Genomic DNA, 20,429 nt, shown 5'->3' with positions numbered 1-20,429 from the left:
TATTAAGCGTGGGCTCATGAGTGTTAGTTATATTGTTCGCTGCATTTTTAATACTTTAAAATTATATTTTTAATGGCTAGTTTGTTGTTTTAACTCTCATACTATATCCTGAGATTTTTTTTCTACTTTTGACTGATTATCTTGAATCTTGATTATAAATAATAAATTGAGACCTACCTATTTTATCCTATCTTTTCTTTCATGTTAATGATGATTGAGGAAGGTCAGAATAACTTCTCTTTACTACAGTACATTTTAGTGGTCTATTTGTGAAAATAAAATTGAATTGCTGGATTAACATTTAAAATTTTTGTTCAATCAGTAACTTCACGTTTCTCAGATTAATTAAGTATAGTGAAACACCATCAAATATGTCTCAAAACAAGACAAAAAGGATAGTGACTTGTGGCACCACATACTAATGAGGCTTCCCTGAAGCTGGAGGGCTTTGGCAGGGCTGCTGTGGATGAATGTTGACTAGTGGAAAGGCTGATAATGAGGCATGTGACAACAGGGCTTTTTTCCTGCTGAAGACACTAAACATCTTTTGGCTTGGGCAATTTTACCAGTTTTCACAATCTAGCAGTTGGGAAACTAGGAGACAGAATGGAATTAATAGAAGATTTGCATGCTAGATGCTGCACTTTAACAGAAATAAGCATTATGGCGTGATGAGAATATTTTAAGGCTATTGTAGGGCTACCTTAGCAATTGTATGTTAATGCTGTAACTTCTCTGTCTTACTTTGTATCGTGCTGTCTCAATTATTGCAAAGAAAATCACTGTGGTATCTCTCTTCAAAAGGATACTGAAGCCATGAAGAGAGCACTGGCCTCCATAGACTCCAAACTGAATCAGGCCAAAGGTTGGCTCTTGAACCCCAGTGCTACCCCAGGTAACTCTCAAGCTTTCCTTTACTGATAGATACAACAGATAGATAAAAACCAGCCAAAACAAAAGAAAGAAAGAAATCTTTCCTTCACTGCATAACCCTAAAATAACTGCTTCCACACTTTGGGCTTTGTCCCATTCTCTGATAGTTTCAAGTCATTGAAGCACGACTCTGTTTAAAGGGATGCAGAGCTAGACCAATTCCTTCTCATCATGGATGAGTAAAACAAGCTGAACTGGGCATTCTTTGTCAGATTATTGGTTTATCCCATCCCTGAATCCAAAAGTTAATTATTTTGAATAGAAATTCTTTTAGTTCCATTGGGCAGATTTCTGTTTATGTCAGTAAAGTGGTTACTTTACTCAGGTTAAATGATGATGTCAATGAGAATCGGAAAATAAAGTTGTCTTATATAGAGCTGAGAACCAAATAGATTATTGGACTAGGCTTTATAGATTTTTCTAATCTAATATCTATTGCATTAGATTAATATTTGAATGAATGCAGAAAGCTTAACAGAGGTTAGAAGTACTAAGAACTATTAAGTTGTTGGAGCCTAGTTTCATCATCCACATTTGTACCATAGACTTCTTTTTATCTGAAGGTGGATATGGTTGCAGGCGTCTTTATTTATGGCGTCTGTGGTTGAAACCTCACCTTATGGTTATAAGGGCCTTCTTAGCTGTTGGCTATCAGGTGTTCTGCCTTCTATTATTCACTTGCCATTTAAACGTCCACTTCTTCATGAATAAAATGACTTGTAAGGCATCCTCTTTGAATAATTAATCTGTCAGCAATGTAGATATTGAATCTCTTCCTCTTTTTATTTTTTTAAGGGGATGCTGGTGAGCAGGCCATCAGGCAGATCTTAGATGAAGCTGGAAAAGTTGGTGAACTCTGTGCAGGCAAAGAACGCAGAGAGATCCTGGGAACCTGCAAAGTGTTGGGACAGATGACTGATCAAGTGGCTGATCTCCGAGCTAGGTAAAGTTCTTCTGCTCTTAACAGATAAGAGCTAACCTGGTGGTGTGAATAAGAAATTTAGTCTTTGGGGGGCCCACTGGTGGCACACCTGGTTAAGTGCACATGTTACAGTGTGCAAGGACCTGGGTTCAAGACCCCCACCCCCACCTTTGGGGGAAAGCTTTGCAAATGGTGGAGTAGTGCTGCAGGTGTCTCTTTCTCGCTCTGTCCTCCTACCCTTTCAGTTTCTGGCTGTCTCTATTTAATAAGTAAAGATAACTTTTTTTAAAAAAAGAAAGTCTGCTAATTATATTGAGCTCTTTTTTGACTAATAGGTAATATAGGGGGCCGGGTGGTTGCACACAGATTAAGCACACATAGGACCAAACACAAGGATCTGTGCAAGGATCGTGGTCTGAGCCTGCAGGGGGGTTGCTTCACAAATGGTGAAGTAGGTCTGCAAGTGTCTATCTTTCTCTCCCCCTTCTATCTTCTCTTACCCATTCAGTTTCTCTCTATATATCCAGGATCAGTGGATTCATAATGCAGACACCAAGCCCAGCAATAACCCTGGAGGAAAATAATAATAATACAGATATTGCCTTCTATTCTTTTTTTTTAAAATTTAATTATGAATGACAAGTCCGTTGGATACAAGGAGTAAAATTCCACACAGTTCCTACCACCAGAGTTCTCTACCCCACCCCCTCCATCGGAAGCTTTCTTATTCTTTAACCCTCTGGGAGTATGGACCCAAGATCATTATGGGGTGAAGAAGGTGGAAGGTCTGGCTTCTATAATAGTTTCTCTGCTGGACATGGGTGTTGGCAGGTTGATCCATACTCTCAGCCTGTCTCTCTCTTTCCCTAGTGGGGCAGGGCTCTGGACGGGTGGGGTTCCAGGACTCTAGTGAGGTCGTCTGCTCAGGGAAGTCACATTGGCATCATGGTAGCATCTGTAGCTTGGTGGCTGAAAAAGCATTAAGATATATACATGTACAAACTATTGTATTTATTGTCAACTGTAAAACATCAATAAAGAAAAAAGTCCTGTTTCCTTTCCTTTTCTTTTCTCTTCTTTTCTTTTCTTTTTAATTACAGAAAGCTTCTTGGAAAGAAAAAAAAAAAAGACAGGTTAGGAAATAAAAAGAAAAGAACATGTAAGCACTTCTTCTTCTAGCGTTTGCCCTTCTTCCGCAGCCAGTCCACAGCGTCAGGTTGAGCCTGATGTCAAGTTTCGAGACCTCCTTTGAATCTGGAGAGGTGGCGGTCGTTGACTATGTGGGTCATAGTCTGTCTGGAGCCGCAGGGGCAATGTAAACACTAATTTAAGGGGGCAGGAGGTAGCATTGGGTTAAGTGCACATGGTGCGAAGGGCAAGGACAGGTTTAAGGAACTGGTTCAAGCCCCCGGCTCCCCACTTGCAGAGGTGAAGCAGGTCTGCAGGTGTTTATCTTTCTCTACCCTCTCTGTCACCCCCTCCTCCATTTCTCTCTGTCCTATCCAACAATAACGACAGCAACAACAACAACAGTAACAACAACAATAAGCAAAAAGGGCAAGAAAAGGGGAAAAAAATAGCCTCCAGGAGCAGTGGATTAGCAGTGTAGGCACCAAGCCCCAGCAATAACCCTGGAGGGGGGAATATATATAAAGCAGAAAGACTGTTTAGTAATCAGGAACCTAAAGGTGAAAATATAGCAAATGAGATTTGAGTTCTCCATTTTGGGAAAAGTTAGGAAGTCTTATTTTAGATATATTCTAAGGGGCCCATGTCTTTATTAATTCTTGCTTGAGCTCGACAGCTAATGTGCTGCATGGGGACATGGTGTTAGAATTAGGAATGAGACGAGAAAGTTAGATCAGGGAAGAGAGTAGCTCCCCAAAAAGGGGGAAGTATATAAATACCATCAACTGTAAACCCCATCGACTGCCTTCTATTCTTTTTTTTTTTAATTTTTTATTTAAGAAAGGATTAATGAACAAAAAAATAAGGTAGGAGGGGTACAACTTCACACAATTCCCACCACCCAATCTCCATAAACCACCCCCTCCCATGATAGCTTTCCCATTCTCTAGCCCTCTGGGAGCATGGACCCAGGGTCATTGAGGGTTGCAGAAGGTAGAAGGTCTGGCTTCTGTAATTGCTTCCCCGCTGAACATGGGCGTTGACTGGTCGGTCCATACTCCCAGTCTGCCTCTCTCTTTCCCTAATAAGGTGTGTCTCTGGGGAAGCTGAGCTCCAGGACATTCTTATGAGAGTGAAGTGAACTTGCCCTTTGCTAAACTTTTCAAGTATATAAATGACATACAATCAAATTGAAATAAAGAAAAGTTTAGATTCTATTTGCAGACTTGTGAAAAATAAAGGGCAGTGAGTAACTTTTTTATAAAGGGTGGGCAGAAAAATGTAAACATGGGAATTCTTTCAAGTCATTAAAAATTAGGTAGAACCTGGAGAAATAGCACATTGGTTTACACAACAGTCTTTCATGTCTGAAGCATTAGAAGTCCCAAGTTCAGTGCTCGGCACTATTGTAAGCCACGGCTGAACAATGTCTGGTGAAAAACAAAACAAACAAACAAAACTGGGGAGACAGCGCAGTGATTATGCAAAAAGACTTTGATGCCTAAGGCTCCAAGGCTCCAGGTTCAATCCCCAGTACCAACATAAGCCAGAACTGAGCAGTGCTCTGGTAATAAATAAATAAATAAATAACATTTAAAAGAGAAATCAGGTTAATTTTAAAATGACAATTTGTAGACCCTTCCGAGATTCTCTGTCATCATTACTCATTTGGTTTCATAATTAGATTCACTGTAACCTTGTTAGAAGCAGTGGCTTCTGGTTTACCTAGAAGAGGCAAAATAGCTGACTGGTGTGTGCCTGCTTTGCAATATATGTGACCCAAATTCTAGGCCAGTCCCTACCACTGTGAAGGAAGTTATGGTGCTGTGGTGTCTTTCTCCTCTGTCTTTTTCTTTTAAAATATTTTATGTATTGGGAGTCGGGCGGTAGCACAGCAGGTTAAGTGCACATGTCGCAAAGCGCAAGCACCGGCATAAGGGTCCTGGTTCGAGAACTGGCTTCCCACTTGCAGGGGAGTCCCTTCACAGGCGGTGAAGCCGGTCTGCAGGTGTCTATCTTTCTCTCCCCTCTTTGTCGTTCCCTCCTCTCTCCATTTCTCTCTGTCCTATCCGACAACAAGGGCATCAGTAACAACAAAAATAACTACAACAATAAAACAACAAAGGCAACAAGAGGGAATAAATAAATAAATATTTAAAATATTTTATGTATTTATTAATTAGAGCGATAGGAAAAGGGGAGGGGGGGGGGACTAGTAAAATAGCCCAGTAGGATAGTGTATTGTATTCACATGTGTGTGACCAAAGTTTGAGCCTGCCTCCATCCCCTCGCATTAAAGAAAGCTTCAGTGCTATGATCTCTTCCCCTCCTTCCCTCTCTGTAGCTATAAGACAGAGACAGAGAGAACATAAATAAATGTAGTCTCATTGAACTCAGTGAGCCATTTTTTTCTCCTGCTGCAGTGCAGTCTTACCCTGTCATGAGTATGACAAGAACTTTATAGAAAGGACAAGAAGAAGCTCTGTTCTCATTTGGAGAAATGCCAGTGTACTCTGACAAGATTTTTGACACTTCTAACTTCTCACTGATGGTTATTTTGTCTGAAGTGGCTTCACAGTGCAGTAGACTGTTTACACTTGGATTTCTGTATGTATAGTACTGTTTGTGTATAGAGTAAGATGAATTTGAGCAAGAGAAGGAGGTAGTTGCTTTTTTTTTTACAGACTATTGGGTTTGGCCATTAATCTGTAAAAAGAAAAGGCAAGAACAATGATAAACAGCTATGGGCCTGCTTCACACTGAAGCCTGCAATGTACTTTCATAATAAAAGATTAGAAAACTACCACTTAAAAATTTTTTTTATTATCCTTTTTAAAATATGCCCAACTTTTTAAACATTTTAATAGCTGAAGCTAAGCAACAATTTCTTCTTTGACATTTTTCTACTCAATTACCTAGATTTTCTATGTTGCAAGTTTATGTATCTTCCCTCCACTGGAATCAGTAAACTTTTCATTTTGCTTGAAAAGTTAGTAAGTAACAAGCTTTTTCACCATCAAATTCTTATTCTTTTTTTTCTTTTATTTTGCTTCCAGGGTTATCACTAGGGCTTGGTGCCTGCACTATGAATCCACGGCTCCTGTGGCCATTTCTTTCGATTTTTTGGATAGGACAGAGAGAAATTGAGAGAGGAGGGGAAGATAGGAAGGGAGAAAGATAAACATTTGCAGGCCCGCTTCACTGCTTGTGAAGCACCCCTCCCCCCCCACACACACGTGGGAACTGGAGACTCAAACCTGGATCCTTATGCAGGTCTTTGTACCTTGTACTATGTGTGCTTAATCAGTTGCCACTGCCTGGCCCCACAGAAAAGATTCCTCATCACTATATTTAAAGGAAAAAAGTCAATGGAAGGGGGCCAGGTGGTGGCGCACCTGATTAAGTGCTCACATCACAGTGCACAAGGACCCAGGTTCAAGCCCCTGGTCCCCACCTGCAGGGAGAAAGCTTCACGAGTGGTGAAGCAGGGCTGCAGGTGTCTGTCTCTCTGTCTCTTTCCCTCTCAATATCTCTCTGTCTCTATCCAATAATAAATAAATAAATAAAACAAAAAAAAGTCAAATGTAATTATAGTTTGGGGAACCAGGAGGTGGTGCACCTGGTTAAGCACACACATTACACAGCACAAGGACCCAGGTTCAAGCCCCTGGTTCCCACCTGCAGGGGGAAAGCTTCGTGAGTGGTAAAGCAAAGCTGCAGATATCTCTCCGTCTCTTTCCCTCTCTATTACGCCCTCCCCTCTAAATTTCTCTCTATATATACAATAAAAATAAAATAAATATATAATTTTTAAAAAGGAGGGGAGTCGGGCGGTAGTGCAACAGGTTAAGTGTACATGGCGCAAAGCGCAGGGACGGTCGTAAGGATCCTAGTTTGAGCTCCCGGCTCCCCACCTGCAGGGGAGTCGCTTCACAGGTGGTGAAGCAGGTATGCAGGTGTCTATCTGTCTCTCCCCCTCTCTGCCTCTTCCCCCCTCCATTTCTCTCTGTCCTATCCAAAAACGATAACAATAACTACAACATTAAAAAACAAGAGCAACAAAAGGGGTAAAAAAGAAATTATAGTGTGTTTCCCAATAGACTGACTCCTCTGCCATGTAAAAGGGAGGCCTCAAGTGCAAGGTAAGGGCTTAGATAACTTCTGCACACCTGGAAGTAAGTATTCTAGCGTTCACTGCCTCAGTAAGCGAAGAACAGGTATTCATTTTAAAAGAATATAAGTGAATGACATACCACTACTAAGAGAAGCAAAGATGATTTTGAGTTTACCCAAAATTCAAGTCACAGTAGGAGCCACAGACATACTAATCTGTCAGAATGCTGCCAGCCCATCATTGAGTTTATTAAACTGGATGGATTAGAAAAGCTGAGTTTGTGAAAGGATGGCAAGTCTTATTTTATTTTGACTTGGAAAGTCTCTTACACGAGAATACAGGTTTCTACCAACTCAAATCATTTTTGAAGTAGGAGCTTACACTTCTTCTGGTAGAGGAAAATAGTTAAATCTGCTCTTTACACACTTGATGGGAAACAATGGATTCTTGTCACCATGTGTGTGTATGTGTGTGTGTTTTCTTAGTACTAACGAGCTTTGATATCTGTCGGTTACACAGTATGAGTAGAAGATACACATTTAAGAGTATAATTAGGTTGATAATAATAATAATGGAATGCCTATGGAATGCTCTGTTGACAAAGTACTCTTTCCCTTTCTCTCTCTCCTTCTTTCTTGGTGGAGACAGAACAGCAGAAAGAGACCATAGCACCAGAAATTCCTTCAGTGGGATGGGGGCTAGACTGGAACCTGAGTTGCACACATGTCCAAGTAATCTATTCTGTAGGCCTGCCAGAATGTTTTCACATAATATCCTTTTGCTTGAAGCACTCTGTTAGTAAACTATTATTACCTGATTGTATAAGTTAGAAAACTGAAGCCCATGGAGGTAACACACATAAGCAAGGGTCCACAGGTCACAGCATCATAAACAAGGGTGTCATGCACATGGATGGCAAAGCAGAGCTGACCAAGTAGTGCACGTTCACTAATTTTACCTCCTGACACATTCTTAATGCATTATGTACCCATGAATAAAACAATCTAGTAGATTGTTTATTTTGAAGTATATGTTGCTATGGCATCAAAAGCCTCCATAGCAGGAAGATCACAAGCACATTTACTCCCTGAAGTTTAGATTTGATTGTATAATCACCACCAAGAGGGGAATCATTATTATTAGATTTTTGAAGGCCTGAAATTTGAAGTGGCTATGTGAGTTCATGAAGCTAACATGTTTCTTAAAGCGAAAGGGAGAAGGTAGGTGGTTTGGGTGTCCTGTTTATTTCTGTTTTCTTGCACAGTTATAGATTTACTGAGGAAAAGGGAAAAGGCGAGCATGTTAACAGAAATGTCATATGTGTGCTTTTAGTAGCATCTTGCCATAATGTACTTGAAAGAGTGTGGTGACAGCATCTGTCTGTTTTGAGTAGAGGGCAAGGAGCCTCACCCGTGGCCATGCAGAAAGCCCAGCAGGTGTCTCAGGGTCTGGATGTGCTCACAGCAAAGGTGGAAAATGCAGCCCGCAAACTAGAAGCCATGACAAACTCAAAGCAGAGCATTGCAAAGAAGATTGATGCCGCTCAGGTAGTAATTAAGGATGATTTTCAAGAGGGGTGGGAAATTAAATGAGCACTGTACCATGCATATTTCCCCTTTCTCTCCCTCTTTTCCCCTTACTTCTTTCTATTCTTTCCCTCATTTATATAATTGGGTAATGGGTATTTTTAAGTGATGACTGATTTCTAACTGTTCCTTCATCCCACTAGTTTAGACTAATATTTCTATTTTGAAATGGAGATTCTAATTTTAAATACTTCAGTTAAAAGTAAGTATTCTGGGAGTCGGGTGGTAGCACAGTGGGTTAAGCGCAGGTGGCGCAGATGGTTAAGCATCCCCGGCTCCCCACCTGCAGGGGAGTCACTTCATAGGCGGTGAAGCAGGTCTGAGGTGTCTATCTTTCTTTCCCCCTCTCTATCTTCTCCTCCTCTCTCCATTTCTCTCTGCCCTACCCAACAACAACAACATCAATAATGATAACAGTAATAACTACAACAATAAAACAAGGGCAACAAAAAAGGGAATAAATAAATAAATAAGTGAGTATTCTGAGTAGTCAAAAGAATATTTCTTAATCTAGATCATAACATAGTAAAACTATTTTTTTCTTTTAGAATTGACAACTGTATCTGATTATATCAATGTCAAAGGGTTAACTTTGTGATATTATTGTACTATAAAATGCTTTTTAAACATTTCATGAAGTAGAACAAGTGTTTGAGTAGCTGAACAACTAATAAGCTGAACAACTTATTCAAAGATGAGATGGAATGTATAATGACATTTTACTTTAATGGAGATGAAAAATAACATTTTAAAAAGATGAGAGATTGATTTGATTTTACCTGAGTCAGGAACCTATTTAGTAGTTGGTGGGGACCGTCATCCTGTTTTCTTACAGTCTTAATAATCATTATTAAATCACTAATAATTTTTTTTTAAAGAACCTATATAGTGGCCCTGGAGGCGGCATAGTGGACATAGTACTAGACTCTTAAGCATGAGGTCCTGAATTTGGTACTTGGCATTGCATGTGCTAGAGTGATGCTCTGGTGTTCTCTCTTCCCTTTCCCCCTTCCCTTCCTAAAACAATAATAATTGGAACTGGGTTATGACACATCCAGTAGAGTGAATATATTACAATGTGAAAGGACCTGGTTTCAAGCCCTAGTCCTCACCTGCAGGGAGAAAGCTTCATGAGCAGAGAAGCAGAGCTGCAGGTGTCTCTGTCTTCCCTTTCCCTATAAATTCTCTCTATGTGTTCTATCAAATAAATAAACAAAATATAAAGATATTCCCCACCTCCAGGGGAGTTGCTTCACAGGCGGTGAAGCAGGTCTGCAGGTGTCTTTCTCTCCCCCTCTGTCTTCCCCTCTTCTCTCAATTTCTCTCTGTCCTATGTAACAAAGACAACATCAATAATAACAATAAAAAATAACAAGGGCAACAAAAGGGAAAATAAATAAATTTTAAAAATATATAATGATATTCAGCATTATAAAAATTATTAGTAGTATGCCTTGTGGTTACTTTCAAAGACTCTCTCTCTCTCTCTTCCTCCCTCCCTCCTTCCTTCCCTCTGTCTCTCTGCTGGAGCACTGCTTGGCTCTGGCCCAGGACCTCAGGTGCCTCAGTCATGAAAGTCATTTGAATGTGTTAACTTCCCTGCCCCAAAATATTTTTCATATTTAAGTCGCAAAGCTTAAGATAAACCTAATCCATGATAAATGTGATAAAATGTGGTTCCTGTCCAGATCACAGTGTACCTCTTTTTTATTTCTGTACATTCAGAATTGGCTTGCAGATCCAAATGGTGGGCCAGAAGGAGAAGAACAGATTCGAGGGGCTTTGGCTGAAGCTCGGAAGATAGCAGACTTGTGTGATGATCCTAAAGAGAGAGATGATATTCTACGTTCTCTGGGAGAAATAGCTGCTCTGACTTCTAAATTAGGAGATCTACGAAGGCAGTATGTATCTCTCAGTTTCCCTCTCAGTCTCTTTTCTTTCTAAACATAGATATAACTGAATTTCATAAATTAAATGCATGTGTAATGTTTTTTTTCATTGTGTTCTCTTTTGATTTCCTGTGATGTGATTAGGTCAGATATTACTCTATTTTATCATTGACATAGCTGACAGTTAATGATTTTACTGCTGATAGTTTTAAGTTAATAGATGTAAGGTACTAAAAACTTCTTTTTTGAGATCTGCTTTTCAAAATTTGTAAGCTGGGGGTGGGTGGTGGTGCATCCGGCTAAGCACACATAGTACGAAGCACAGGGACCCACACAAGGATCCTGGTTCGAGTCCCCTGCTCCTCACCTGTGAGGGAAGAGGCTTGATTCACAAGCAATGAAGTAGGTCTGCAGGTATCTCTCTGTGTCTTTCCCTCTGTATCTTCTCCCCTCTCAAGTTCTCTCTGTCCTATCCAAAAAACAAAAAATAAAAATGAAATGGCCACAGGAGTAGTGGATTCCTAGTGCAGGCACTGAGTCCCAGTGATAACACTGGAGACAAACAAACAAACGTGTAAGCTAGGACTTTTCTTAGTACATCATGCTTGTGACATCTCTGTTTCCTAGACATGTGTCAAAACATTTTATATGGTCAGCTGTAAAAAAAATGTATGTGGTGAGAGCTTGAGATTTCCTTCTCCAAGCAATGTCCCTTCATGTTTTCACACTCTCTCCTTTCTCCTCTCTCTCTCTCTCTATCTCTTTCTTTTTCCTTCCCACCATGTTTATTGCTGAGGCTTGTGCCTCCACAATTAAATGCTACTCCTAGAGGCCATTTCTTCATTTTATTTTATTTTATTTTATTTTATTTTATTTTATTTTTTAGACAGAAATTGAGAAGGAAGAGGGGATAGAGACAGAAAATGAGAAATACCAGGAGCACTGCTCCACTGCTCATGAAGCTGCTTGCCACCTCCTTGTGAGGAGTGGGAGCTTATACCCAGGTTCTTGCACTTGATAACTTGTGCATTTTTACCAGAGTGCCACCACCTGGCACCTATAAAGATTCCTAAAAGGGAGTCTGGCAGTAGCGCAGCAGGTTAAGTGCACATGGCGCAAAGTACAAAGACCGGCGGAAGGATCCTGGTCTGAGCCCCGGGTTCCCCACCTGCAGGGGCATCATTTAATAAGCGGTGAAGCAGGTCTGCAGGTGTCTATCTTTCCCCCTCTCTGTCTTCCCCTCCTCTCCATTTCTCTCTGTCCTATCCAACAACAACAACATCAATAACAACAACAATAATTACTACAACAATAAAAACAAGGGCAACAAAAGGGAATAAATAAATAAATAATTAAACAAAAAAAAGATTCCTAAAAATGTCATACCACCACAGCATCATCCCTTCATGATGTATACTTTGATTCTATGGGAAAGAGATATAATTTTCTTCTTTTGAGTGTTACATTTCTCTCTTTGAAGTAAAAGAACATTAAAAGGGTACAATGTCGGGAGTCCCATGGTAGCACAGCGGTTTAAGTGCACACTGAGCAAAGCACAGGGACCTGCGGAAGGATCCAGGTTCAAGCCCCTGGCTCTCCACCTGCAGGGGAGTTGCTTCACAGGCGGTGAAGCAGGCCTGCAAGTGTCTCTCTTTCTCTCCCCCTGTCTTCCCCTCCTCTCTCCATTTCTCTCTGTCCTACCTAACAATGACTTCTAACAAAATGAGGGCCGGGTGGTGGTGCACCTGTTATAGTGCACAAAGACCCAGGTTCCAGTCCCCAGTCCCCACCTGCAGGGAAAGTGCTTTGCAAGTGGTGAAGCAGTGTTGCAGGTCTCTCTCTCTCTCTTTCACCCCCCTTCCCTCTTGATTTCTGGCTGTCTCTATTCAGTAAATAAAACAAAGGTAATAAAAAAGTTAAAAAAAAAAAAAGAAAGAAAATAGGGTTATAGTTCCAAGTCACTCCTGTTGTTTTCGACGGGCTGGCTTCACCGGCGGGTAACAGACGACCCGGGACTCATGGCTGGGTTGTAGGCAGTATCTCTTTATTTATGCAGGACACAGCACAATCTAAGCTGAGCTAAGCTAAACTAACTACTACAATCTTGTCCTTATAAATATACTAGCCCAGTAGGGTGGGAACAGGATGCGACGCAGAGAGAGTGGAGAGAAAAGTGACTGGTGAAAATCAGGATGTGACAAGGAGAGGATCAGGGTGTGACAAGGAGAGGGGGCGGAGCAGGCGAGAATTCTACCACTAAACCACCAATGCCCTGGAGGGAGGGTGGTGCTTGTTAAAGCGGTTATGTAAATAGAATGAAGTGGTTATGTAAATAGAATAGTGTTAAGCAGGGGGGATTAAACTAATGAAACAGAAGGGGTTTTTAGAAGCATACCAACAACTCCTACCACCATAGATATGTGCCTCTACTGCCCACCCCCCCCCCCATCAGTAACCACTGTAGTTCTCCCACAATCTGATTTTCTTTTTTTCCAACTTCATGTGTTCAATTCTTTATATTCCACATATGGGTGACATCATCTTGTAGTTGTCCTTCATATTTGTACTTGCTTCACTGAATGTAATTTCACTGAATGTAATTTCCGTCAGTTCCATCCATTTTATCCCAAAGGACATTCATTGCTGTTGGCTTCTTGAGGGTCAAATAGATAAGCTACACATTCTTCAAGCTAAACTCGTAGTCACTTGCAAGTTGCCTTATTAATATTTGTATTACTTAGTGAGTCATCTCATTGTAAATAGTGTCTGTGTATAACAGAATGACTTTTTTTTTTCTTCTCTACAGAGGAAAAGGAGATTCCCCAGAGGCTCGAGCACTGGCCAAACAGGTGGCCACAGCCTTGCAGAACTTGCAGACCAAAACCAATAGGGCTGTGGCCAACAGCAGACCCACCAAAGCAGCAGTCCACCTTGAAGGCAAGATTGAACAAGCACAGCGCTGGATTGATAACCCCACAGTAGATGACCGAGGAGTTGGTAAGGCCATCAGTGTACTTAACCCTCATTAAACGGGTCTCAGTGAAAGTAAACTGTTGATAGAGATGCTTATCCTCTGGAATTGGTTTCAGAAGAAGTTCTCTGCCACTTCTGCGTAAGTCATTCTAGATTGTGACTCCATTTTCAAGTGTAGTCAATAAGGGTTGAGCAGTTGAATCAAGAATTATTAGCTAATTATTTTGCTGTGGGCAAAAAAAAATGTCTCAGTTATAATTGAAACTTTGAACTAATTATTTTCAGTCTCTGTACATTCTGTTGTATATCTATTATGACAGTTCTTAGCAGTAGCTCAGTGAAATATATTTTTTGGGAATAAATGAAAAGTGCTTTAGTTACCAAAGTTATTTTTGTTTGTTTATTTATTTATTTTGATACAGGGTGAGAGTTAGAGAGGAGAGACACCTGTAGCACTGTTCCACAGCTCATGAAGCTTGCTTCCTGTGGGAATGATTCTCACACATGGTGGTGTGTGTGTTACTATTTATTAATGAGAGAGGGAGAAGAAGAGAGAGAAAACCAGAGCATCACTCTGTCACATGCAACACTGGGGATTAAACTCAAGAACTCATGTCTGAGAGTCCAATATTTAATCCACTGCATCATCTCTCAGGCCAGATCCCGTTTATTTTTCAATTGTGAAAGCTCATGCTTCACACATAGAATTGATTAAACTAAAATGTTTAATTGGTGGAGTTTTGGGGACTCAGCCTAAAAGAATTTAGATCGTAGTATGATGACAAGCCTGCTGGAGCTGAAAGGTCTGTTTGCTTCATTTTCTATTTCATTTGATAAAAATACACATTTTAATTTTTATTTATTTATTTTTTCATTTTCCCTTTGGTTGCCCTTGTTGTTTTTCATTGTTGTTGTAGTTATTACTGCTGTTGTTGTTGATGTCGTCATTCTTAGATAGGACAGAGAAAAATGGAGAGAGGTGGGGAAGACAGAGAGGGGGAGAGAAAGACCCCCTCTCTATCTTTCCCTTCTTTCTCGATTTCTCTCTGTCCTATCCAGCAACTACAGCTATGACAACAATTATAACGACAACAAGGGCAACAAAATGGGGAAAATGGGCTCCAGGAGCAGTGGATTCCTAGTGTAGGCACCGAGCCCCAGCCATAACCCTGGAGGCAAAAATAAATAAATAAATAAATAAATAAATAAATAAATTTTCTAAGGAATTACATACAAGACTATATATATGAACAGTGAAAATGTTTAATAATAAATGACCAGAACTTAGCGTTAATAAGATAAAATGTTATATTTCATGATTTACAAGTTTTAGAAGAACAATGAATGGTGTGGAAATTACAAAAAATGGTGTGCATATTACAAAAAAAAAAAAAGAAACAAGGGATAAAAGTTAGTGTAAAATATGATCAATCACACACTGAAAAAAAACAGGGAGTTGGGCGGTAGCACAGCAGGTGGAGCAAAGCACATGGACCGGCGTGGGGATCCCGGTTCGAGCCCCCGGCTCCCCACCTGTAGGGGAGTCGCTTCACAGGCGATGAAGCAGGTCTGCAGGCGTCTATCTTTCTCTCCCCCTCTCTATCTTCCCCTCCTCTCTCCATTTCTGTTCTATCCAACAGCAATGACAATAATAACTACAACAATAAAACAACAAGGGCAACAGAAGGGAATAAATAAATAAATAAATATCTTTATTTAAAAACAAAACAGAGCACTGCTTAGCTCTGGCTATGGTAGTGCTGGGGATTGAACCTATGACTTCTAGTGCTTCAGACATAAAAGTCTTATATAACCAATCATAATGCTATCTCCCCCACCCATGATCACAATTTTGTAAAAAATAAATGTACACAAATATAAGAACATGAAATACATTAAAGAAAAAGAAAAAAAACTGGGAGAGGCCAGGCAGTGGCGCACCTGGTAGAGAGAGTACCTGTCACCATGCTCAAGGATCAGAGTTCAAGCCCTCAACCCCCACCTGCAGGGGAGAAGCTTCATTTAGGAGCATTGAAGCAGTTCTGCAGGTGTCTCTTTCTATCTCCCTCACTATCCACCCTCTGTCCTCCAGTTTTTCTCTGTCTTATCATATCAAAGAAAGAAGAAAAAGGAAACAAATAGTGACCAGGAGTAGTGATCTGTCATGCAGTCATTAAGCCCCAGTGATAACCCTGTGGTGGCAATTAAAAAAATAAAAATAGGGACTCGGGCAGTAGTGCAGCGGGTTAAGCGCACATGGCATGAAGTGCAAGGACTGGCGTAAGGATCCCGGTTCAAGCCCCCTGGCTCCCCACCTGCAGGGGAGTCGCTTCACAAGCAGTGAAGCAAGTCTGCAGGAGTCTGTCTTTCTCTGCCACCCCCCCCCCCGTCTTCCCCTCCTCTCTCCATTTCTCTCTGTCCTATCTAACAACAATGACATCAATAACAACAATAATAACTACAACAACAATAAAAAATAACAAGGGCAACAAAAGGGAAAAGAAATAAATATAAAAAAAATAAAATAGGGAGTCGGGAGGTAGCGCAGCAGGTTAAGCGCATGTGGTACAAAGCACACGGACCGGCATAAGGATCCCGGTTCAAGCCCCTGGCTCCCCACCTGCAGGGGCGTCGCTTCACAGGCGGTGAAGTGGGTCTGCAGGTGTCTATCTTTCTCTCCCCCTCTGTGTCGTCTCCTCCTCTCTCCATTTCTCTCTGTCCTATCCAACAACAACATCAATAACAACAACAATAGTAACTACAACAATAAAAATAAGGGCAATAAAAATAAATATTAAAAAATAAAAATAATTTTTAAAAATTGGAGAGAGGGAAGCTGGGTAGTGGTTCACCTGGTTGAGCACACATGTTAGAATGTGCAAGGACCTGGGTTTGAGCCCCTGGTCCCCATCTGCAGGGGGAAAGCTTTGCAATTGGTGAAAGTGTGCTGCAGGTCTCTCTCTTTCTCTCTCCCTTTCTATCCTCTCGATTTCTGGCCATCTCCAATAAATAAAGATAATAAAAAATTTAAAAAGATTGGAATGAAATGTTCAAATACATAAATCTCTGAACAATGAGGGCTTGTGGGTGGTTTATATAGTCTTATGTATAAATTTCTGTATTTTCCTATTGTTAGACACCCACCCCCATTTTATTATTTAAAAATTAAACAAAGTAATTTACCATACTGGCACTGCAGTTGTCTTTTCCAGGTCTACTTGAGTTCAGTGTTTTCTTCTTGATCCAGGTCAGGCTGCCATACGGGGCCTAGTTGCCGAAGGACATCGTCTGGCTAATGTCATGATGGGACCTTATCGCCAAGATCTTCTTGCAAAGTGTGACCGAGTGGACCAGTTGACTGCCCAGCTGGCTGATCTGGCGGCTAGAGGAGAAGGAGAGAGCCCTCAAGCAAGAGCACTTGCATCTCAGCTCCAAGAATCTTTAAAGGTGGAACTTGGGGGAGCAGATATCATGGAATTATTATGCTTCCTATCACTGAAAACTCTCAAGGAAGAGTTTCTAAAACAGTGTGCTGCTTTATGTGTGTGGCCCAGGTTTGCCAGGTGCTTGGCCCCCACTGCACTGAAGGAAGCTTCGGTGCTGTGGTCTCTTTTTCTCTCTCTTTGAGTCGTCTCCCTTATTTTTTCTTATTTATGTATTTTTTTTTTTTTTTAGTGAATCTGGCTAAGGGTTTGTCAATTTTGTTTAATTTTTCAAAGAACCAACATTTGGTTTGATTGATCTTTTGTATGACTCTTATTTTTGATGTTGTTTATTTTATTTCGATGTTTTTTTATTTTGATGTTGTTTCGATATTGTTTTTATCTGTTTCTTTATCTGAAGTCATCCTGAAGCAGTGACATTTTAGTGATGACAAATAAATAATTTAGGGGACCAGGAGGTGACTCACCATGCACAAGGACCTGGGTTCAAGTAGCCTGCCCTCACATAGGAGCTCCTGGGACAAGGGGCTTCATGAGCCATGGAGTGGTACTACAGTACTGTGGAGTGGAGAAATGGCTGCTTGGAGCACTGGAGTCATGCAGTGGTAGCCCTATGGCAAGAAAGAAAGAAAGAAAGGAAGGAAGGGAGAGAGAGAGAGAGAGAGAGGAAGGAAGGAAGAAAGAAAGAAAGAAAGAAAGAAAGAAAGAAAGAAAGAAAGAAAGAAAGAAAGAAGAAAAGAAAGGAAAGAAAATATTAATTGAGTTTAGCCAAAGTAAAGAGTTTGACCTTGTGGTCCGGGAGGTGGCACAGTGGAGTAAAGAGTTTGACCAAAAATATAAGGAAATCTTTAGATCCACTGTAAGAGATAAATAGAAACTTAGTTGAAAGAACACCCAATTCTTGGTGGCCAGGTGGTAGCACACTGGGTTAATTGAACACAGTACTAAGTGCATCTGGGTCCAGACCCCGGCTCCCCACCTGCAGAGGAGACACTTCACAAGCAGTGAAGCAGGTCTGCAGGTGTCTGTCTTCCTCTCTCTCTCTCTCTGTCTCCCCCTTCCCTCTCAGTTTCTCTCTGTCATATTGAATAAAATAGGAAAGAAAGAAAAAAGAATTCTCATTTTTTATTTCTTTCCACTTAACATAAGAAAATGCTTAGAGGGGTCGGGTGGTGGCACACTTGGTTGAGCACACATATTACAACGCACAAGGACAAAGGTTTGAGCCCCCGGTCCCCACCTGCAGAGGGAAAGCTTTGCAAGTGGTGAAGCAGTGCTGCATGTGTCTCTCTGTCTCTCTCCTCTAACTCCTCCCCCTCGATTTCTGACTGTTTCTATCCAACAAGTAAATAAAGATAATTTAAAAAAAAAGTTTTAAAAAAGCAAATGCTTAGAAATTTGACACTGTTTCTATAAAACAATCCTTACATTTTCTTTTTTTTAATTTTATTTATTTATTCCCTTTTGTTGCCCTTATTGTTTTATTGTTGTAGTTATTATTGATGTCGTTGTTGTTGGATAGGACAGAGAGAAATGGAGAGAGGAGGGGAAGACAGAGAGGGGAGAGAAAGATAGACACCTGCAAACCTGCTTCACCGCCTGTGAAGGGACCTGCCTGCAGGTGGGGAGCTGGGGTTTCGAACCGGGATCCTGACTCCAGTCCTTAAGCTTAGCGCCACCTGCGCTTAACCCGCTGCGCTACAGCCCGACTCCCAATCCTTACATTTTCTATGTTCATTACCAAGCCTCTTCAGTATTGGTAGTGGTGAGGAACCTGATCTCATGTCAGAGCCTTCTCATTTCTGCCTCATGATTTTCAGTATCATTTCTGAGAGATCAGTGAGGAAGGATGAAAGATTTCTTGATTGGGTGAAGTAGTCTCTAGGGAAGTGTGGGTAATGTCTTACTTCTCCTACTGAACTAATCTTGGAGGGCAGGATTCATATCTTTTTTTTTTTTTTTTTTTGCCTCCGGGGTTATCGCTGGGGCTGGGAGCCTGCACTACAAATCCACTGCTTGTGGAGGCTATTTTTTCCCTTTTGTTTCCCTTGTTGTTGTTGTGGTTATTGCTGTCATTGCTGTTGGATAGGATAGAGAGAAACGGAGAAAGGAGAGGGAGAGAAAGACAGACACCTGCAGACCTGCTTCACCACTTATGAAGCGGCATCCTGTAGGTGGGGAGCTGGGGGCTGGGACTGGGATCCCTAAGCTGGTCTTTGTGCTTTGCGCCATGTGCACTTAACCCGCTGTGCTACTGCCTGGCCCCCAGGATTCATATCTTTTACCTAGTCTATGCCTGCCCAATGTCTATATATAGTTAATACTCAAGAATTGAATAAAATGCTGAATAAATGAATGTATCAATGAAGTAAAAAAAAAAAAACATGGTCTGATGTACTTTTTGATATCTGTGAACATTTTCATTTGTCAACGTTTTTAAGGACCTGAAAGCCCGGATGCAGGAGGCCATGACTCAGGAGGTGTCAGATGTTTTCAGCGATACCACAACCCCAATCAAGTTGTTGGCGGTGGCAGCCACTGCGCCTCCTGATGCCCCTAATAGAGAAGAGGTAGGTATCTAAGGGCTTTCATTTCTTCTGTTGGATGGGCACACACACACACGCACACACACCACTAATTACTTTATAAAGGTACATTGTAATTATAGCGTACTTCAGAAACAGTGGTTGGGAAATTATGGTTGAAGGATAGAAGAGGGAAGATTCTGATACTTTTTTTTAGCTACCAAGTCCATCAGTCTTTCAGTCAGGAATGTCTTTAGGACTTGTGTTTAGATGCAAAGTAGCAGAAAACCTGGTTATCATAAATAAAACAAATGGCCTTTCCTTCCTTTTCTTTTTTTGCCTCCAGAGTTATCACTGGGTCTCTGTGCCTGCGCTACAAATCCACTGCTCCTGTGGCCATTTTAATTAATTTATTTATTTTTATTTAAGAAAGGATAAATTAACAAAACCATAGGGTAGAAGGGGTACAACTCCACACAATTCCCACCACCCAGTCTCCATATCCCACCCCCTCCCCTGACAGCTTTCCCATTCTCTATCCCTCTGGGAGCATGGACCCAGGGTCATTGAGGGTTGCAGAAGGTAGAAGGTCTGGCTTCTGTAATTGCTTCCCCGCTGAACATGGGCGTTGACTGGTCGGTCCATACTCCCAGTCTGCCTCTCTCTTTCCCTAGTAGGGTGGGTCTCTGGGGAAGCAGAGCTCCAGGACACATTGGTGGGGTCTTCAGTCCAGGGAAGCCTGGCTGGCATCCTGATGGCATCTGGAACCTGGTGACTGAAAAGAGAGTTAACATACAAATTGTTGAGCAATCATGGACCCAAAGGTTGTAATAGTGGAGAGGAAGTGTTGGGGGGGGTACTCACTGCAAACTCTAGTGTACTTCTGCTTTCAGGTATATATTTTGCACTTGTTTAT

General features: G+C 41.2%; 1 protein-coding gene across 2 annotated transcripts in view; it reads left to right on the top strand.

Annotated features, from left to right (window-relative positions):
* The window catches only part of VCL (vinculin), a 138,161-nt gene that overhangs the window by 96,111 nt on the left and 21,621 nt on the right, over nt 1-20,429 (top strand). For both annotated transcript variants that reach the window (XM_007520349.3, XM_007520350.3), the window contains exons 7-13: nt 805-895; nt 1,729-1,876; nt 8,491-8,644; nt 10,409-10,584; nt 13,379-13,569; nt 16,793-16,992; nt 19,430-19,558. In XM_007520349.3, the coding sequence (XP_007520411.1) occupies nt 805-895; nt 1,729-1,876; nt 8,491-8,644; nt 10,409-10,584; nt 13,379-13,569; nt 16,793-16,992; nt 19,430-19,558 (1,089 nt within the window). The remainder of the gene's footprint in view (nt 1-804; nt 896-1,728; nt 1,877-8,490; nt 8,645-10,408; nt 10,585-13,378; nt 13,570-16,792; nt 16,993-19,429; nt 19,559-20,429) is intronic.

Source organism: Erinaceus europaeus, chromosome 1, assembly GCF_950295315.1.
Source record: "Erinaceus europaeus chromosome 1, mEriEur2.1, whole genome shotgun sequence".
Taxonomy (NCBI): Eukaryota; Metazoa; Chordata; class Mammalia; order Eulipotyphla; family Erinaceidae; genus Erinaceus; species Erinaceus europaeus.
Note: the sequence above shows the minus strand (reverse complement) of the source record. Positions and strands in the feature narration are given on the sequence as shown.